Genomic DNA, 18218 nt, shown 5'->3' with positions numbered 1-18218 from the left:
AAAGGCAGAGAGGTCCCAGGGAGCCAACAGTGGGAGCACAGCTGGAGACCAGGACCATGCTGCGTCCGAGGCAGATGGAGTCGTCCATCCAGCGGCAATAAACGCTCTCCCAGCCAGCAAAGCCCACATCCCATGAAATGAATTTTTAAAAAACGAAGCTGGATGTTCAGCGGGATGCGCGGGGAGAACTGGTGAAGATCCATGAGGGTCTGTGTGCCATGGTCTCTGTTACGGAGGAGTCCACGCGGGGAATGAATTCTGCGTTGACCTTAACACCGAGCACACAGCATCCTCCATTGAGAGATTGGAGACTGTCATGGAGGGGCAACTTCAGGAGCAGACTCAGCAGTTCCTGGGGTTCAACTCGGACCTGCAAGACCTCACACAGATGGTGACCTCAGGAGCTCACTGCCAGTGTGAGATGGATGAGGCACCTAGTCTCCCTGCTAGGCTCCCATCCATCAATGATGAGCAGGGAGGTGCAAACGCACCTCACGCTGGCGCACGAGCTGCCTGTCGTCTCTATGGGCTTCTTTCAGGGAGCTCTGGACAAGGGCACCAGCTCCTTCGCCCCTCTGCCAGTGGCCACTGCATCTGATGATGCCGCGATGACTGAGGAGTGCCCAGCCAAGGGGCTGGATGCACCCTCCCAGGCCGAGTCTGCTCAGACTCCGGCGGTCAGAGGACGACTGCCAAGGTCATCAGAGCCACCAGGAGACCAGAATCAGCAGGCTGCCTCCAACGCCACTGTCAGTGAGAGGGGGGCACCAAGATGCAGCACCCGCAGACATAAGTTGAAGCCGCCTTGAGCACAACAGGGATGTGTCATGGGTGACATGTTTTGCATTAATTATTTTGACTCTTGTGTTATGGATGGACACTTTGTTGATTCTTTGTTCATGTGAAGTACCATAAACATTTATCTGTCTTAAAACATCCCTGGTGCCTCCATGAAGGTTCCTGTCCTCTGCCTCAAGGTCCTCACCCTGCACCTCCCAGGCTCTTCCTCTGAGCCATCACTTGAGTCACCCTCCGTGGCCTGTGGAGCTGCCTCGCTTTTCTCAGCCTCCAGTGGGTCCCTCCTTGCCAGAGCCAGGTTGTGCAGTGTGCAGCATGCGACGACAATGAGGGAGACATGCTCTGGAGAATGCTGCCCCTGACCGGTCCAGGCACCTGAAATGCATCTTCAACAGCCCACTGGTCCTCTCCACACCGCCCTTGTGGAGGCATGACCCCTGTCGTATCTCTTCTCAGCCTCGGTTCTTGGGTGACAGAGTGGGGTCATCAGCCACCTCTTCAAGGGACAGCCCTTGTCACCCAGAAGCCATCCATCCACTCGTTCTCACTCTGCCTGGCTCACCTCATCTGTCCGGAAGTGGGTGAACATGCGGACATGTCTAAAGATGGCATCAGTCACAACTGTTTGCAGCTGATTGAGAAACACCACACAGATCCCCCACTGAGCCCTGAAAAGATCCGGAGGCAGAGAAGCCTGAGGGCCACTGTGACCTTCAAAGCCACCGGCATGGGGTGCCAACCGATGCAGTTGGAGGTGAAATCCAGACCTATCATGTGACATATTGCTGTCATTGTGTCCTTGGAGAGGCAGAGTCTCCTGCAGCACCGGACCTCGGAGATCTGGAGGCAGTTGGAGCGCTGCCTGAACACTCTAGCCACTGGATAGTGGCAACTTTAACGTGGCCTCCCGCTTTGACCTCCCTGCTGGCCCTGCACCAACTGAGCCCCTCTTAAAGGCCTGTCCCTGGGACACTGTCCACGCCCACCTGGCCTCCACTCCCTCCTGCCCCTCTCTTCCTCTTCAAGGAGGTTCCACCAGTGGAATACACTATCCCCATTAGATGGGGTGCAGAGGTGCAGAGCCTTGAAAATGAAGGAGCTCCATGCTCCAATACTCAGGGGAACCTTCCAGGGAGGATGAGGACCTGAGATGCTGAAAGGCAGACTTGAGAATCAAATGAGATGCCAAGGAACTCTGGGACAACTCTGTACCCACACAGCAAAGGACTGGCAATGACAGAGAAAGTGCTGCTGCTCCAGAAGCCTTTTATCCCTCCCGTGGATGAGGAAATGGTTAAAATGTGAATTCCACCCACCTGTTTTGCCTGTGCGACGAGCTAAAAATCGCACGGGCAACATAAAATCTTGGTCAATAGGCTTTTTAATGGCCTTAATTGGCCCTTCAATTGTCAGCGGGCGCTGCTCCGACTCCCACGCACGCGCCCTCCGACCGCAATATTGCACAAGTGCGCAATGACATATTGACACATGCCCGACATCTTTTTGCACAATTTTAGGTGCGTTCAACTTGGGCGCTTGCCTGACCTTGAAAAATTCAGGCCATGAGAACAAAGGTGACCACTGAAAAGGCCATTTGATTGCTGAAAAAAGATTCAGGTGCCTGGACAAATCTGGAAGCTTCGTTCAGTATCCACCAGCAAGGTGGTGGTTCACTGTGCCTTACACAACACAGCACTGCAGAAAGGACTGGAGCCACAGAAGGAAGAATGTGCGGACCACTCTGCATCTATCAACAAGGGTGAGGAGAAGCCTCATGTGACTGGGATGCCTGCAGCCACTTACCTTGCTGCCAGAGAAACCTGTGACGGGCTCATCAGGCATGGTTCTGATAACCTGAGTATGTGAAGCTACATGGCACAACAATGCTGAAACATATGCTCCCACAACACAAATCCTTCTTAGAGTCAAAAATTCCTCCATCACATTTAGTCCCTTTGCTCAGTCTCCACTCCGGTCACACCATTCTCCTGAAGGTTAATGGATTACGGTTCATGGCACTGCACCTTGATTTCTCAGTTCGTGTAAAATTAAAGGCTACACACTTTAAAGTCTAGATTTTAAAACTTTAAACAATTTCTAATAATTTCTGAAACCTGTGAATGTTTACTCCATAATTTTCTTAGCCCATGTGCACGATATAGGAAGCATAAGTGCTTTTACATCTCAATAGGTTATCTCTTTAAATAGTTAAAACAACCAGAGAAAATTGACTTAAAAGAAATTGAATCTTGCTCACTGAAATTCAATGATCTGATAAAGCTTATCCCTTGTAATCTTCTGCAGTTTTGCAGAATAAAAATAATTTACTCAACTCTATCTTGTGGGAAATGGACTGATACAGATAATGAGGTTTCTAATCCTGCGGTCAACAGAGTCACTTGCCTCATGAAGTAGCTATGGCAATTAGAAGAAAAGCCCACAAGACTGAAACAAACCATACCACATAAATTATCTACAGTCTGCAAGAGGAAGTAGTGCATCTTGACCAATAGTCTTGAAGATCATGCGCAAGATTATATAGTTGTTATTTTCATTCTGTTGCTACTTTTTTCCATTCCACTCCTCTCCCCGACTGTGTACAGCTCCACCCAACCCCATGCAGCAATTATGACCAAAAGGAGCATGAAGCGCTAATCTAGAAAATTCATAAAAAGCAAAGACTAGCTTTAGCATTACAACATAATACTGAAAAACAACATCAAATAATGATTAAATGTCTATTCTAGGGGAATCGGACCTGTTCCTGGAACAAAGAAAACTATTCTGAAGGAACAGCCTTCACCTGCACTAAATGGCACTGAGGGCAACTGAAACAATGGGAGAGGATTTAAAATAATATGGCAGAAAGTGGAACGGTCTAGGTTTGAGAGTAGAGTGTGGGAGAAAGATTAATAAAGTTAGTGGGACAGAAACTATCGTTTTAGTTGAAAATATTATCCAAGGAGAAAGAAAAAGAAAGAGGTTGTGAGGTAGTGGAAGATAAACACATCCTTGTTGAATAGGTAAGAGATACAAAAAAAATTATCCAATAAAAATAGGAAAAAGAATATGAGATTAAGGACAGCCAAATGGGAATATAAAATTCCCTATGTTTGGGGAAGGTTCCGTTAGATTGAAAAATAGCAAATGTAACTCCTTTATTCAAAAAGAGAGGGAGACAGAAAGCAGAAAACTACAGGTCAGTTAGCTTAACATTTGTCATAAGGAAAATGTTAGAAGCTATTATTAAGGGTGTTATAACAGGGCACTTTGAAAATTTAAGGCAATCAGGCAGAGTCAACATGGTTTTGTATAAGGGAAATAAGAATGTCAAGAAAGAATAGGGCCCATTAAGGACAAAAGTGGCAATCTATGCGTGGAGCCGGAGAGCATAGGTGAGGTTTTAAATGATTATTTTTCATCTGTGTTCATTATGGAGAAGGATGATATAGGTATAGAAATCAGGGAGGGGGACTGTGAAATACTTGAACAAATTAGCATTGAAAGGGAGAAGATATTAGCGGTTTTAGTGGGCTTAAAAGTGGATAAATCCCGAGGTCCAGATGAGATGTATCCCAGGCTGCTATGTGAGGCAAGGGAGGAGATTGCAGGGGCTCTAACACTAATTTTCAAATCCTCTCTGGCCACAGGAGAGGTGCCAGAGGACTGGAGGACAGCAAATGTGGTACCATTATTCAAGAAGGATAGTAGGGACAAACCAGGTAATTACAGGCCAGTAAGTCTAACATCAGTGGCAGGGAAACTACTGGAAAAGTGCTGAGGGACGGGATTAATCTCCACTTGGAGAGGCAGGGATTAATCAGGGATAGTCAGCATGGCTTTGTCAGGGAGAGATCATGTCTAACAAATTTGATTGAATTTTTCGAGGAGGTGACTAGTTGTGTGGATGAGGGTAGTGCAGTTGGTGTAGTCTACATGGAATTCAGTCAGGCTTTTGACAAGGTCCCGCATGGGAGAATGGCCAAGAAGGTAAGAGCCCATGGGATCCAGGGCAATTTGGCAAATTGAATCCAAAATTGGTTTAGTAGCAGGAGGCAGAGGGTGATTGTCGAAGGTTGTTTTTGCAATTGGAAGCCTGTGACGAGTGGTATACCACAGGGATCGATGCTGGGACTTACTGTTTATAGTGTACATTAATGATTTAGACGTGAATATAGAAGATATGATCAGTAAGTTCGCAGATGACACAAAAATTGGTGGTGTTGTAAGTAGTGAGGAGGAAAGCTTTAGATTACAGGATGATATAGATAGGCTGGTAAGACGGGCAGAGCAGTGGCAAATGGAATTCAATCCTGAGAAGTTTGAGGTGATGCATTTTGGGAGGACTAACACGGCAAGGGAATACACAAAAAATGGTAGGACCCTAGGTAGTACAGAGGATCTGAGGGGCCTTGGTGTACATGTCCATAGATCCCTGAAGGCAGCAGCACAGGTAGATAAGGAGGTTAAGAAGGCATTTTTTTTTTATTCATTCACGGGATGTGGGCTTCGCTGGCTGGGTCAGCATTTATTGCCCATCCCACCCTTGAGAAGGTGGTGGTGAGCTACCTTCTTGAACCGCTGCAGTCCATGTGGTGTAAGTACACCCACCTGTGCTGTTAGGAAGAGGGTTCTAGGATTTTAACCCAGCGACAGTGAAGGAACAGCGATATATTTCCAAGTCAGAATGGCAAGTGACTTGGATGGGAACTTCCAGGTGGTGGTGTCCCCATCTATCTGCTGCCCTTGTCATTCTAGGTGGTAGTGGTCGTGGGTTTGGAAGGTGCTGTCTAAGGAGCCTTGGTGAATTCCTGCAGTGCATCTTGTAGATGGTACTCACTGCTGCTACTGTGTGTCGGTGGTGGAGGGAGTGAATGTTTGTGGATGTGGTGCCAATCAAGCAGGCTGCTTTGCCCTGGACAGTGTCAAGCTTCTTCAGCATTGTGGGACCTCCACTCATCCAGGCAAGTGGGGAGTATTCCATGACATTCCTGACTTGTGCCTTGTAGATGGTAGACAGGCTTTGGGGTGTCAGGAGGTGAGTTACTCGTCACACGATTCATAGCCTTTAATCTGTTCTTGTAGCCACAGTATTTATATAGCTAGTCCAGTTCAGTTTCTGGTCAATGGTAACACCCGGGATGTTGATCTTGGGGAATTCAGTGATGGTAATGCCATTGAACATCAAGGGACGATGGTTGGCTTCTCTCTTGTTGGAGATGGTCATTGCCTGACACTTGTGTCATATGAATGTTACATGCCACTTGTCAACCCAAGCCTGGATTTTGTCCAGGTCTTGCTGCATTTGGACATGGACTGCTTCAGTATCTGAGGAGTCGCAAATGGTGCTGAACATTGTGCAATCATCAGCGAACATCAACATTTCTGACCTTATGACAGAAGGAAGGTCATTGATGAAGCAGCTGAAGATGGTTGGGCCTAGCACACTACTCTGAGGAACTCCTGCAGTGATGTCCTAGAGCTGAGATGACTGACCTCCAACAACCACAACCATCTTCCTTTGTGCTAGGTATGACTCCAACCAGCAGAGAGTTTTTCCCCTGATTCCCATTGACTCCAGTTTTGCTAGGGCCCCTTGATGCCACACTCGGTCAAATGCTGCCTTGATGTCAAGGGCAGTCACTCTCATCTCACCTTGGGAGATCCACTCTTTTGTCCATGTTTGAACCAAGGCTGTAATGAGGTCAGGAGCTGAGTGGCCCTGGCAGAACCCAAACTGGGCATCAATGAGCAGGTTATTACTAAGCAAGTGCCGCTTGATAGCACTCTTGATGACCCCTTCCATTACTTTACTGATGATCGAGAGTAGACTGATGGGGCGGTAATTGGCCACGTTGGATTTGTCCTGCTTTTTGTGTACAGGGCATACCTGGGCAATTTTCCACATAGCAGGGTAGATGCCAGTGTTGTAGCTGTACTGGAACAGCTTGGCTAGGGTCACGGCAAGTTCTGGAGCACAAGTCTTCAGTACTATTGCCGGAATATTGTCAGGGCACATAGCCTTTGCAGTATCCAGTGCCTTCAGCCGTTTCTTGACATCACATGGAGTGAATCGAATTGGCTGAAGACTGGCATCTATGATGCTGGGGACCTCCAGAGGAGGCCAAGATGGATCATCCACTCAGCACTTCTGGCTGAAGATTGTAGAAAATACTTCAGCCTTATCTTTTGCACTGCTGTGCTGGGCTCAACCATCATTGAGGATGGGGATACTTGTGGAGCCACCTCCTCCAGTGAGTTGTTTAATTGTCCACCACCATTCACGATTGGATGTGGCAGGACTGCAGAGCTTAGATCTGATCCGTTGGCTGTGGGAGTGCTTAGCTCTGTCTATCACTTGCTGCTTATGCTGTTTGGCACACAAGTCATCTGTGCTATAGCTTCACCAGGTTGACACCTCATTTTTAGGTATTCCTGGTGCTGCTCCTGGCATGCCCTCCTGCACTCTTCATTGAACCAGGGTTGGTCCCCTGGCTTGATGGTAATGGTAGAGTGGGGGATAAGCCAGGCCGTGAGGTTACAGATTGTGTTCAAGTACAACTCTGCTGCTGCTGATGGCCCACAGCACCTCATGGATGCCCAGTCTTGAGTTGCTAGATCTGTTCAAAATCTATCACATTTAGCACGGTGGTAGTGCCATACAACATAATGGAGGGTATCCTGAATGTGAAGGCAGGAGTTCATCTCCACAATGACTGTGTGGTGGTCACTCCTACCGATACTGTCATGGACAGATGCATCTGTGGCAGGTAGATTGGTGAGGATGGGGTCAGGGATGTTTTTCCCTCTTGTTGGTTCCCTCAACACCTGCCGTAGACCCAGTCTAGCAGCTATGTCCTTTAGGACTCGGCCAGTTCGGTCAGTAGTGGTGCTACTGAGCCACTCTTGATGGTGGACAGTGAAGTCCCTCACCCAGAGTACATTCTGCGCCCTTGCCGCCCTCAGTGCTTCCTCCAAGTGGTGTTCAACATGGAGGAGAACTGATTCATCAGCTGAGGGAGGGCGGTATGTGGTAATCAGCAGGAGGTTTCCTTGCCCATGTTTGACCTGATGCCATGAGACTTCATGGGGTCCGGAGTCGGTGTTGAGGACTCCCAGGTCAACTCCTTCCCCCCCCTGCCACCGACTGTGTACCACAGTGCCGCAACCTCTGCTGGGTCTGCCCTGCCGGTGGGACAGGGCATAACCAGGGATGGTGATAGTGGTGTCTGGGACATTATCTGTAAGGTATGATTCCGTGAAGATGACTATGTCAGGCTGTTGCTTGACTAGTCTGTGAGACAGCTCTCCCACTTTCAGCACTAGCCCCCAGATGTTAGTAAGGAGGACTTTGCATGGTTGACTGGGCTGAGATTGCCGTTGTCATTTCCAGTGCCTGGGTCAATGCCGAGTGGTCCGTCCAGTTTCATTCCTTTTTTGTGTCTTTGTAGCAGTTTGTTACAACTGAGTGGTTTGCTAGGCCACTAGTCAACCACAGATTGGCCGGGTTGTTAACAGGGAGGTTGAGTGTCTTGGGCTACAGGAAGATATAGACGGGATGGTCAAATGGACAGATAAGTGGCAGATGAAATTTAACCCTGAAAAGTGTGAAGTGATACACTTTAGAAGGAGTAATTTGATAAGGAAGTCTTCAACGAACAGCATGACACTAGGAAGTTCTGAGGAACAAAGGGACCTTGGCATGTGTGTCCATAGATCTCTGAAGGCAGAGGGGCACCTTAGTGAGGTGGTGAAAAAGGCATACAGGACACTTGCCTTTATCAATCGAGGCATAGATTACAAAAGTAGGGAGGTCATGTTGGAGTTATATAGAACCTTGATGAGGCCACAGCTGGAGTATTGTGTGCAGTTCTGGTCGCCATATTATAGGAAGGATGTGATTGCACTGGAAGGGGTGCAGAGGAGATTCACCAGGATGTTGCCTGGGATGAAACATTTAAGTTATGAAGAGAGGTTGGATAGACTTGGGTTGTTTTCGTTGGAGCAGAGAAGACTGAGGGGCGACCTGATCGAGGTGTACAAGATTATGAGGAGCATGGACAGGATGGATAGGGAGCGGCTGTTCCCCTTAGTCGAAGGGTCAGTCACAAGGGGGCATGGTTCAAGGTGAGGGGCAGGAGGTTTAGAGGGGATGTGAGGAAACATTTTTTTCACCCAGAGGGTGATTGGAATCTGGAATGCACTACCTGAGGGGGTGGTAGAGGCAGGATCCCTCACAGCATTTAGGAAGTGCTTAGGTAAGCACTTGAAATGTCATAGCATACAGGGCTACAGGCCAAGTGCTGGAAAATGGGATTAGAATAGATAGGTGCTTGATGGCCAGCACGGACATGATGGGCCGAAGGGCCTGTTTCTGTGCTGTATAATTATATGATTCTAAATCATGTTTAACCAACTTACTGAAGTTTTTTGAAGGAGTCACACGTGCTGTGGAAAAAGGGGATAAAGGTGGATGTACTGTGCTTAGATTTCAAGAAGGCATTTGATAAGGAGCCACATCAAAGGTTGTTGTGGAAAGTAAAAGCTCATGGTGTAGGGGCTAACATATTGGCATGGAAAGAAGATTGGCTAGCTAACAAGAAACAGAGTAGCCATAAATGGATCTTTTTCTTGTTTGTGGGATGTAACGAGTGGTGTGCTATAGGGACCAGTGCTGGGGCCTCAACTTTTTAAAATTCATGTAAATGGCTTGGATGAGGTGACAGATGGTATGGTTGCTAAATTTGCTGATGACACAAAGATAGGTTGGAAATTAAATTATGAAGAGGACGTAAGGAGGCTACAAGGGGACATAGATAGATTAAGTGAGTGGGCAAAGACCTGGCAAATGGAGTATAATGTGGGCAAATAATGGCAGGAAGAAGGAAAAAGAAGCATGTTATTTAAATGATGAGAGATTGCAGAGCTCTGAGATTCAGAGGGATTTGGGTGCCTTAGTGCACGAATCACAAAAGGTTAGTAAGCAGGTACAGCAGGTAATTAGGAAAGCTAATAGAATGTTATCGTTTGTGAGGGGGATTGAAGTAGGGAGGTTAGCTTCAGTTGTACAGGGTACTGGTGAGACCACATCTGGAGAATTGTGTACAGTATTGGCCTCCATATTTAAGAAAATATGCAAATGTGTTAGAAGCAGTTCAGAGAAGGTTTACTACACTCATACCAGGAATGGGCAGGTTGTCTTATGAGGGAAGGTTGGACACATTAGGCTTGTATCCACTGGAGTTTAGAAGAGTTTGAGGTGGCTTGATTGAAACCTTTAAGATCCTGGGCAGTATTGACAGGGGGGATGTGCAGCAGACGTTTCCTCTTGTGGGAGAATCTAAAACTAGAACACAATTTATAAAAATGGGGTCGCTCATTTAAGACAGAGATGAGAAGAAATTTTTTCTCTCAGGGTTCATGGGTCTTTGGAACTCTCTTCCTCAAATGGCAGTGGAAGCAGAGTCTTTGAATATTTTTAAGGCAGAGCAAGATAGATTTTTGATTAAGAAGGGGGTGAAAGGTTATCGGGGGTAGGCAGCAGGTTATGATCAGATCAGCCATGATCTTATTGAATGGTGGAGCAGGCTTGAAAGGCCGAGTGGCCTACTCCTGCTCCTAGTTCATATGTTTGTCTGTATGTAGTGGATCATATAAAAGCAAATAATAAAAAAGCAAGAACTTGCATTTATATAGCATCTTCCATGACCGCCCCCCACTCCCCCCCTCCCCCCCCCCCCCCCCCCCACCCCCACTCTGCCCACCCCCCTCAAAGCACTTTACAACCTATTAAGTACTTTTGAAATGGAGTCACTGTTATACTGCAGGAAATGCAGCAGCCAATTTGTGCAGAGCAAGGAACCACAAAGAGCAAACACTTTTAAAGGCATTAAAAAAAAGGTGAAAGGTTAGTTAGAGGGTAGGACAATTTGGTGATAAATGAAGGAATTAAATTGTGGAGGATGAAGGCATGGCAGAGATATTAAATAAATTACATTATTTTTACAGATATGGATGGAAGTGTGAATATTGGTGTACAAGAAGACAATATGAAACTATTGTTAGAGTTAACTGTCGAAAAGGAATTGGCTCTGAAAAAATGAGCAGAAACCAGGGTGAATCAGTCATCGGGCCATGATGGAATAAGTCAGTTGAAAGGAGGCAGATGTAACAGCAGTGACTTTAGTCACAATTCATTCCTCATTAAACATGCAAATTATACCATGGGACTAGAAAACAGTTGATACAACATCCTTATTCAACGAGGGATGCAAAGATAAACCAGGTAACTATAGATAAGCAAACTTAATACAGCTATGGGTTCATTCTTAGAACCTATTATTCAACATCAAATTGGTGAGCATTTAGAAATGTATGGGTTATTTGAAGAAGTGGCTGAGGGCAATGCAGTAGAAGTAGTGTAAATTGGTTCTCAGAAGAACATAAGAACATAAGACATTCAATGAAGTTGTTAGCAAGAAGCTTGTTACAAAAATTCAGGCTTATGGTACAAGAAATATAACACCATGGTTGACAGAGAAAAAACAAACACATTCACAGAGCAGACTGTGTAGATTCTTCAGGGATAGACAGCACCATGTGCTGCTAACTGCCCTTTGAAGCAGCACTATGCAAATTAATTTTTTCACCAAAGAGTTAGGGTAAATCAATGACTCGCAGATTAGGACAGCAATGTGGTTGACTTTTAACTGTCTTCTTAAGTGGCCCAGTAAGGCATTCAGTGGCATTCAATAATTAAGGATGGGCAACAAATGCTGGTCTTGCCAGCAATGCCCCCATTGCTGTGGGCCTGGAGTTGAGACTGGTTAAAGACAGTAGATTTTCTTCCTTGAAGGATACTCACGAAGCAGATGCATTTCCACAACAATCCAGTAGTTACATGGGGTGGGATTTTCCAATCCTGCCTGCCACTGGAATCGTTGCAGGCAGGATGGCAGATTTGACAGACCAGCAAAAGATCCGTTGACTTCTAGCAGGAATTTCCGGTCCCCCAGCAGACGGGACCAGAAAATCCCGCCCATGGTCACTATTAATGACGCTAACTTTTGATCCAGATTTTTTTAATAGAATTTAAATTCTCCAGCAACATGGTGGGTATCAAACTCAGTCTCTGGATGCCTGCATCTTGTGAATTAATTGATAAAAACAAGAATAGTTCTTCATTTTAAAGCATAAATGATGTTGGAAACAAACAGATTAAATAATGGCATCAGCTTACCTTTACAAATTTTGCCACATTTTCTATTGATGTTCACAATTCTGGACTTGTTCAAGCTGCAAGACATCACTTTCTGGGATTCCTATTTAAAAATATGTTTTTTAAAAATGACAATGAACATTAGTTTTAGAAATAAAAACAGAAAATGTTATAAATATTCAGCAGGGCTGGCAGCATCTGTGGAGAGAGAAACAGAGCTAATGAGTCAAGTTTTCAAATGGCCACTGAGGCAGGGCAGGAGTTGGGTGGGCCCACAGTTTCCCGCCACCGGTTGGCATGCCAGTTTACTGGTTTGTTCCCACCTCCAGGCTACTTTTGAACATCCCGGTTTGGGGAGGGTAACCCATTGGGTATCCTTAAGAGCCTATTAGGTCCACGCTGTTGATGTCAACTGGAATTTTCCAGTCAGCAATCGGGCCCTCTACTGAGGCCAAATCTAGGCCGAGGGATGGAGGCAGCCTCCTGGCAGCTGACCAGAGGGCCGGTGCTCTGTCATTATCATCGAGTCCCCCGACAGCCTCAATACCACAGGGCTACAGCTGCAGCCGCGGCCTAGCCTTTGGAAGGGCTGCCCCTCCAAGGTAACAGCTTGGCAGTTGTGGCTTCTTTGTATGCTGAAGTTTTAAAAAAGTCTTCAGAAGGTGCCTCCATCCTGAGGTACTCTTTCTTTCACTTAGCTACACTGGCAGCTCCTACTCTGACAGTGGGACTGCCGATCTGTCTGTGCTGGAGGGCCTTCTATTGACCGTCTAGCCTTGGAGATCATCCTTCATCCCTAATTAGACGGGCTCCTGGAAGCGGCCAGTAAATTGGCCATCTCCTCAAAAATTGTCCCTCCATCTGCGGTTCTGGGTTTCCAATCTGGAATTCAGCTCAGTGATGGATTCAGAGCACTGGAATGAAAATTCAGCCCAACATTTTAAATCTTTCATAGGAACTAGTTTTAGTAGCACATGCTTGTAAATCATACCCAAGTGCCTAGAAATTGCCGGACACAGGCAACATGGGAACCGGATCATTTAGCTCCTCAAACCTCTTCCAGGAGATCATTGCTGATTCACAACTTTTGCCCCACATCCCTTAATTCCTCTGGTTACCAAAAACCTATCAATGTCAGATTTAAAATTAACAATTGATCTATCATCACTTGCTGTTTGCAGAACAGATTTCTACCACACTTTAATTGCACTCCTGAAAGGCCTAGCTCTAATTCCTAATCCCAAATTCCCCAGCTGTTGGAAATAGTTTCTCCCAATCTCCCCTATCTATTCCCCTTAATATATTGAAAACTTCAATCAAATCATCCTTAACCTTCGAAATTCCAGGGAATACAATTTTGGTTTGTATGACCTCTCCTCATAATTTAACCCTTGGAATCCAGGTAACATTCTGGTAAACCTACACTGCACCCTGGTCAGTATATCTTTCTAAGGTGTGATGCCCAGAACTTCTCACTGTACTCTAGGTGCGATCTAACCAGGGTTTTGCATTACCGTAGCACAACTTTTACCCACTTGAATTTTAGTCCTCAAGTTATAAAAGCCAGTAATCCATCAACCTTTTTGATTATTTTCTATACCCATTCGTGACATTTTAATGATCAATGTACCTGGATCCCCTAGTGTCTTTGAACCTCCAAAAGTCTAGCTTTTCACCATTTAGAAAGTGCCCTGTTTTATCTTTTTTATTTCCAAAAAGGATGACCTCACACTTGCCTATATTAGAATCCATTTACAGTTTTTGCCCATTTATTAATATCTCTGTAATAAAATCTCTTTTATGCTTCCATGATCTTTTTGCAATTTTATGCTTCTATTTAGCAACATGAGTATCATGCTAGCACCTGGTGTGATTGCATCAAATTCCTCTGCTATTTTAACAAAGATATCAATCTAGTTATTCAAGTTTTATTTGGAAAGAAAATTATGCAAGGCATAAATCGAGTATGCTGACCTCAGCCCTGTCATTCAAAGCTCTGCATCTAGATTGCTAGGTCATAAAATGTATTTCAAAACAAAATAATTTTTATTATGTACTTAAATCATTGTCAGTTTTATGAACTATTATGTAGTTTTTAAAACATATGGCTTGAATTAAAGCAAAGAAGATAGACATTTGCTAAAATAAGTCACATCATCAATATGGGTGTGTTACTTTGTAAGACACTCTATGTTGCCTACCTGTTTTGTTACAATGTAGCTATCTTCCTGATTGTTTAAAAAGTGGTTGGCAATGCTTCGGATTGATTGCTTCTCTTCAGGGAGGCATAACTTGGTAAAAGGTGTTGCAGATACTCTCTTCCTGTTTGCAGTCTCTGTCATTTTGGTCAACAATAAAAACAAAAATAGTTAACAAGCACAACTATGGACACAGTCACAAACTAAGACAGGGAGATAATCATTTCTGGTTTACTTTGAACAAATTAGTTTTAAAAAGCAAAATCTATGTCTATAGCTATTCTGTATGTTTATCTTTTTGTACAATAGTGACCTGAAAATAAGGCTAAGTGAAGACAGGGCAGTACAGTGAATTGTACGTTGGTATCCGCGATTTGGATTAAGTCCGGATAGGATAAATTAGATGAAAGTCCATTCTGTCTGATTCAATATGAACATGGGCTAACAGTCCAAACTGGCCTTGTTTTGGTGCTAACTTTGCAATCTGAGTGTACATTATAAAGTACAAGTTGATGTTGGGCCTAAGACACATTCATGTGGCAGAGTAAAGGGAACTTTATCATGTTATGTTAACCTGTGCATGCATGATGCTGAGTCTGGATGCCTGAGATAGGAATGTGTTCTTCTAGCATCCCTTGTATTAATAAGTATAAGCTTCAGTACATGCATTTCTTAAAGAAATGTTTAAAATAAATAATCCATACTTTAAATACTTGAACATTGTTTAACAGTGCTCTAAAGATAAAAAGAGCTGTAAATAATGACAAGTAAATGCAATTGTGCATATTGTTTGCCTTTAAAATATTGTTGTCTAAGAATGGACTCAAAAACAAAGTTCTAAACTGCATACACCTGGCACCATATACGGTTTCTTTAATTATGAGACAGCTTTAGGCAATGTCACAGTTTGATCAGTTATTTTATTATTTCCTTTAAAAAATGTTCATGATACAGTGATTAGTTTTCAGGTGCATTATTTATTTAAGAACAAATATAAGTGGAATAGGAAATAGCTGGGTCAGTTAGTTTTGCTGACTGTTATCTGAAAAGGAAGAATATACAGGGTTACAGGGAGAAGGCAAGAGAATGGCACTGAGTGAATTGCTCATTTGGAAAGCCGGTACAGACATGATGGGCCGAATGGCCTCCTTCTGTGCTGTAACAATTCTGTGACTGCTATGATGGCCATTGATGACCAAGGGTGGAAGTCCACTGGTCCTCAGTGCTGGATGTCCGATATGTAGATGGCAGATTACATCTAATCTGAAAAATTAATGACTAACTGGGTTAGTTCAAGTTTATATATTCCATACAGCAGGAAAATGTTGTTATATATGTTGTTATTGCACCACCTAGCTGCAGCTTTATAGTAAACATTTCACTAAAATTAGTTCTCTTTGGGATTATGGGATTATTTCATTCCGTAAGAATCTAAGTTTAATGTGTAACACATAGTGCAGAGAATGTTTCAAGGCACTGAGGAATAATATTGGAAACTGTGATTGTTAACCTAAGGTTTATTATTGCTTTAGACCACACTAAAGTTTGTTATTCTTTACAATCCCTACATGCCTTTGTTTTCTTGAGAGCTTTCCACTTTACTTGCTTTCTTAAAAGCAATAACGCCTTGTTATGACTCTTCAGGCATCCTCCAGAACCTTTTCGGTGTAGCAAGTATTCAAGCATTGAGCCATAACAATATTGGGAGACCATTAGGTCACATTTTTTTAATAGACATCTAAACTACCAGTAGGGGGCGGTGTTGGATAGCAAACAGCTAGGAAGCCCAAAGATGAAAACAATTACTGCAGCCCTGTGTGTAACAACAACTCATCTGAAATCAGCCAACTCACTGCAAACTCGGAACATAGACCTTTCAATTTTTTTTTTTCTCTTTGGTACATGTGGCTCTCATATAATTTCTAGTGATAAGTTACCTTAGTAATTAGGAAAAGAAAAAGTGTTGGGGAGAAACTGTGCAATTTAAATTGTTCGATCACAAGGCCATTCTGATTGGGCTGATCGGTCGAAAATGGGATGGGACCTGAATCCAGAGTTTCCACCCCATTCGTAAAGTTGCTGGTAATTGTGAACTAGGGACAGGTGCTGCTTCCTCAAACTTCAGCTATATTCAAGCAACACAAAAACAAAATACTGTGGATTCTGGAAATCCAAAATAAAAAGAAAAATGCTGGAAATAGTCAGGAGGTCATACACATCTATGGAGAGAAAAAGCGATAACCTCCTAGACATTATCCTGGGAATTCATTAGATGTACCTGTGTGGTCTGACATAGAGGAAATACATGCCAGATTTATAGTTTTTATTATATTAAAATATAAACAGATAAATTAGGAAACAATCCCTTCTGCAACACACAAAAATGTGTTCACTTTTATTGCTGTTTTACATTTCCTTTTAAAATATATATATATATATATTTATACACACACAGTTAAAGTATTACAGAGCACATACCTGGAGTCCCACAATGCCCTGGACATGTTGGCTGAAAGTCCACTTCCCTGTTTGTAGGGAGATTCAGTTTGGCTAAATTCTCCATATCTGTCTCTATCTCTGTTGCTTCCTTGAACCCAGGCCCAGTTTCTGCTCCTGGTCCTGTTACTGTCCTAGCAACAGTCACAGGTTCAGTTTCATTCTCTGCTCCTGCAGCACCAGTCCCACCCTCAGCTGATATCAATGTCCTTTCTTCTGCCTGTATCATTATCATTACTTCTACACCAGTCCCACATCCATCTTTTGCTGGTCTCTCTGTTGCTGTCACTGCCTTAGCCTTAGTTGCTGCACTTGTTAATGTCCCAGTTCTAGTTCTGCTTTCCGCCTCTATTACAGTCACCACTGGAGCTCCATTTGATGCAGCTGAACTTCTGCATTCTCTCCTGTGTAAATTCTGCCAACTTGCAACAATAGGACTGCTACTGGCAATCGGACTCGGCAGCTCCCATTTCATCCTGTTCCCTGTTGTATTAGTTTTGAATAAAGAAGTCGTCAGCTTTCCTCTTTCTGCCACCTGCAAATCAGTAGAGAGAAAGAGAGGGAATGTGTGTCAAAAGGAGATATAGGCAGTTCTGATTAACATGGAAAATTACAATATTGAGAGTCTTTAGGAAACATTTTGGGAGTTGCAAAAAGACAGCAGCGATGCACATTGTGACCTCTAACATAACCATAGGTCCTGATAAATACAACGTTAAAGGCACTGGAACAAAGAGCATAACGTTGACGTTGTGATTTCATTCCTTCTCTATTACACCATAGCACTTTTCATAACCTGGAACAGGAATCACATGTGCAGGGCCTTCCTGGAGCTTGAGGTCTGGGCAATTTTAATTTGCAAGCTTCATTTTAATCCTTCCTCACTCGCTCCCCTTTAAAACTAACAGGGTCAACATAGAGGATAGTGATGAGGGTGGGGAATCTCATGACTGCAGGGCATCACCAGCAACCCAAAACAACAGGCCCCAGCAAGATCAGTGCAGAAGACAGTGGGGGTGACAGGGGTGGGGGGCCGGGGAAGGAAGGGTGAGGGTGGTGGAGGTCCAGGATGATCACAGCCAATGGGGAGGAAAAATCCAGGACAAAGATGGCCTAAGGTTTCCTTGGAAATTCCTGCTCCTCCTGGCCCACAGGCAACCTTTCAAAAGACATCATTGATTAAAGTATTTCCCAGGGACTCTTCAGGCCTGCTCCTGCTTGCCATACAAATATGCCTGGTAAAGAATTTACCCAAATTGCTGAGATAAGCATCAGAACTGCCTACCTGTGAGGCACCAGCAGTTTAAAAATAAAGATATGCTTACTCGTTCAGTGTAGCTGCCCAACAAATGCAAGCTATACCCATGGCAAGTCATTCAATTTGGTGTAATTTTGACTTTGTGTGATAGTGTAAAGTGGTCGATATTGACTCATTTGTTATACAGCTCTCCCGATTTTCATTTCTATTGACTTCACTCAAAATGGAGATCAGGAGAAATGTATAAACA

At 44.2% G+C, this 18218-nt stretch overlaps 1 protein-coding gene across 1 annotated transcript in view; it reads right to left on the bottom strand.

Moving 5' to 3' along the window:
- The window catches only part of LOC144669964 (cell division cycle protein 20 homolog), a 74236-nt gene extending 57051 nt beyond the window's left edge, over positions 1-17185 (bottom strand). The window contains exon 1 of the mRNA XM_078532674.1: positions 16693-17185. Within this exon, the coding sequence (XP_078388800.1) occupies positions 16693-17185 (493 nt within the window). The remainder of the gene's footprint in view (positions 1-16692) is intronic.
- Between the last annotated feature and the right edge of the window lie 1033 nt (positions 17186-18218).

Source organism: Cetorhinus maximus, chromosome 1, assembly GCF_964194155.1.
Source record: "Cetorhinus maximus chromosome 1, sCetMax3.hap1.1, whole genome shotgun sequence".
Classification (NCBI taxonomy): domain Eukaryota; kingdom Metazoa; phylum Chordata; class Chondrichthyes; order Lamniformes; family Cetorhinidae; genus Cetorhinus; species Cetorhinus maximus.
The sequence above is the reverse complement of the archived record's forward strand: the minus strand, read 5'-3'. Positions and strand labels throughout refer to the sequence as shown.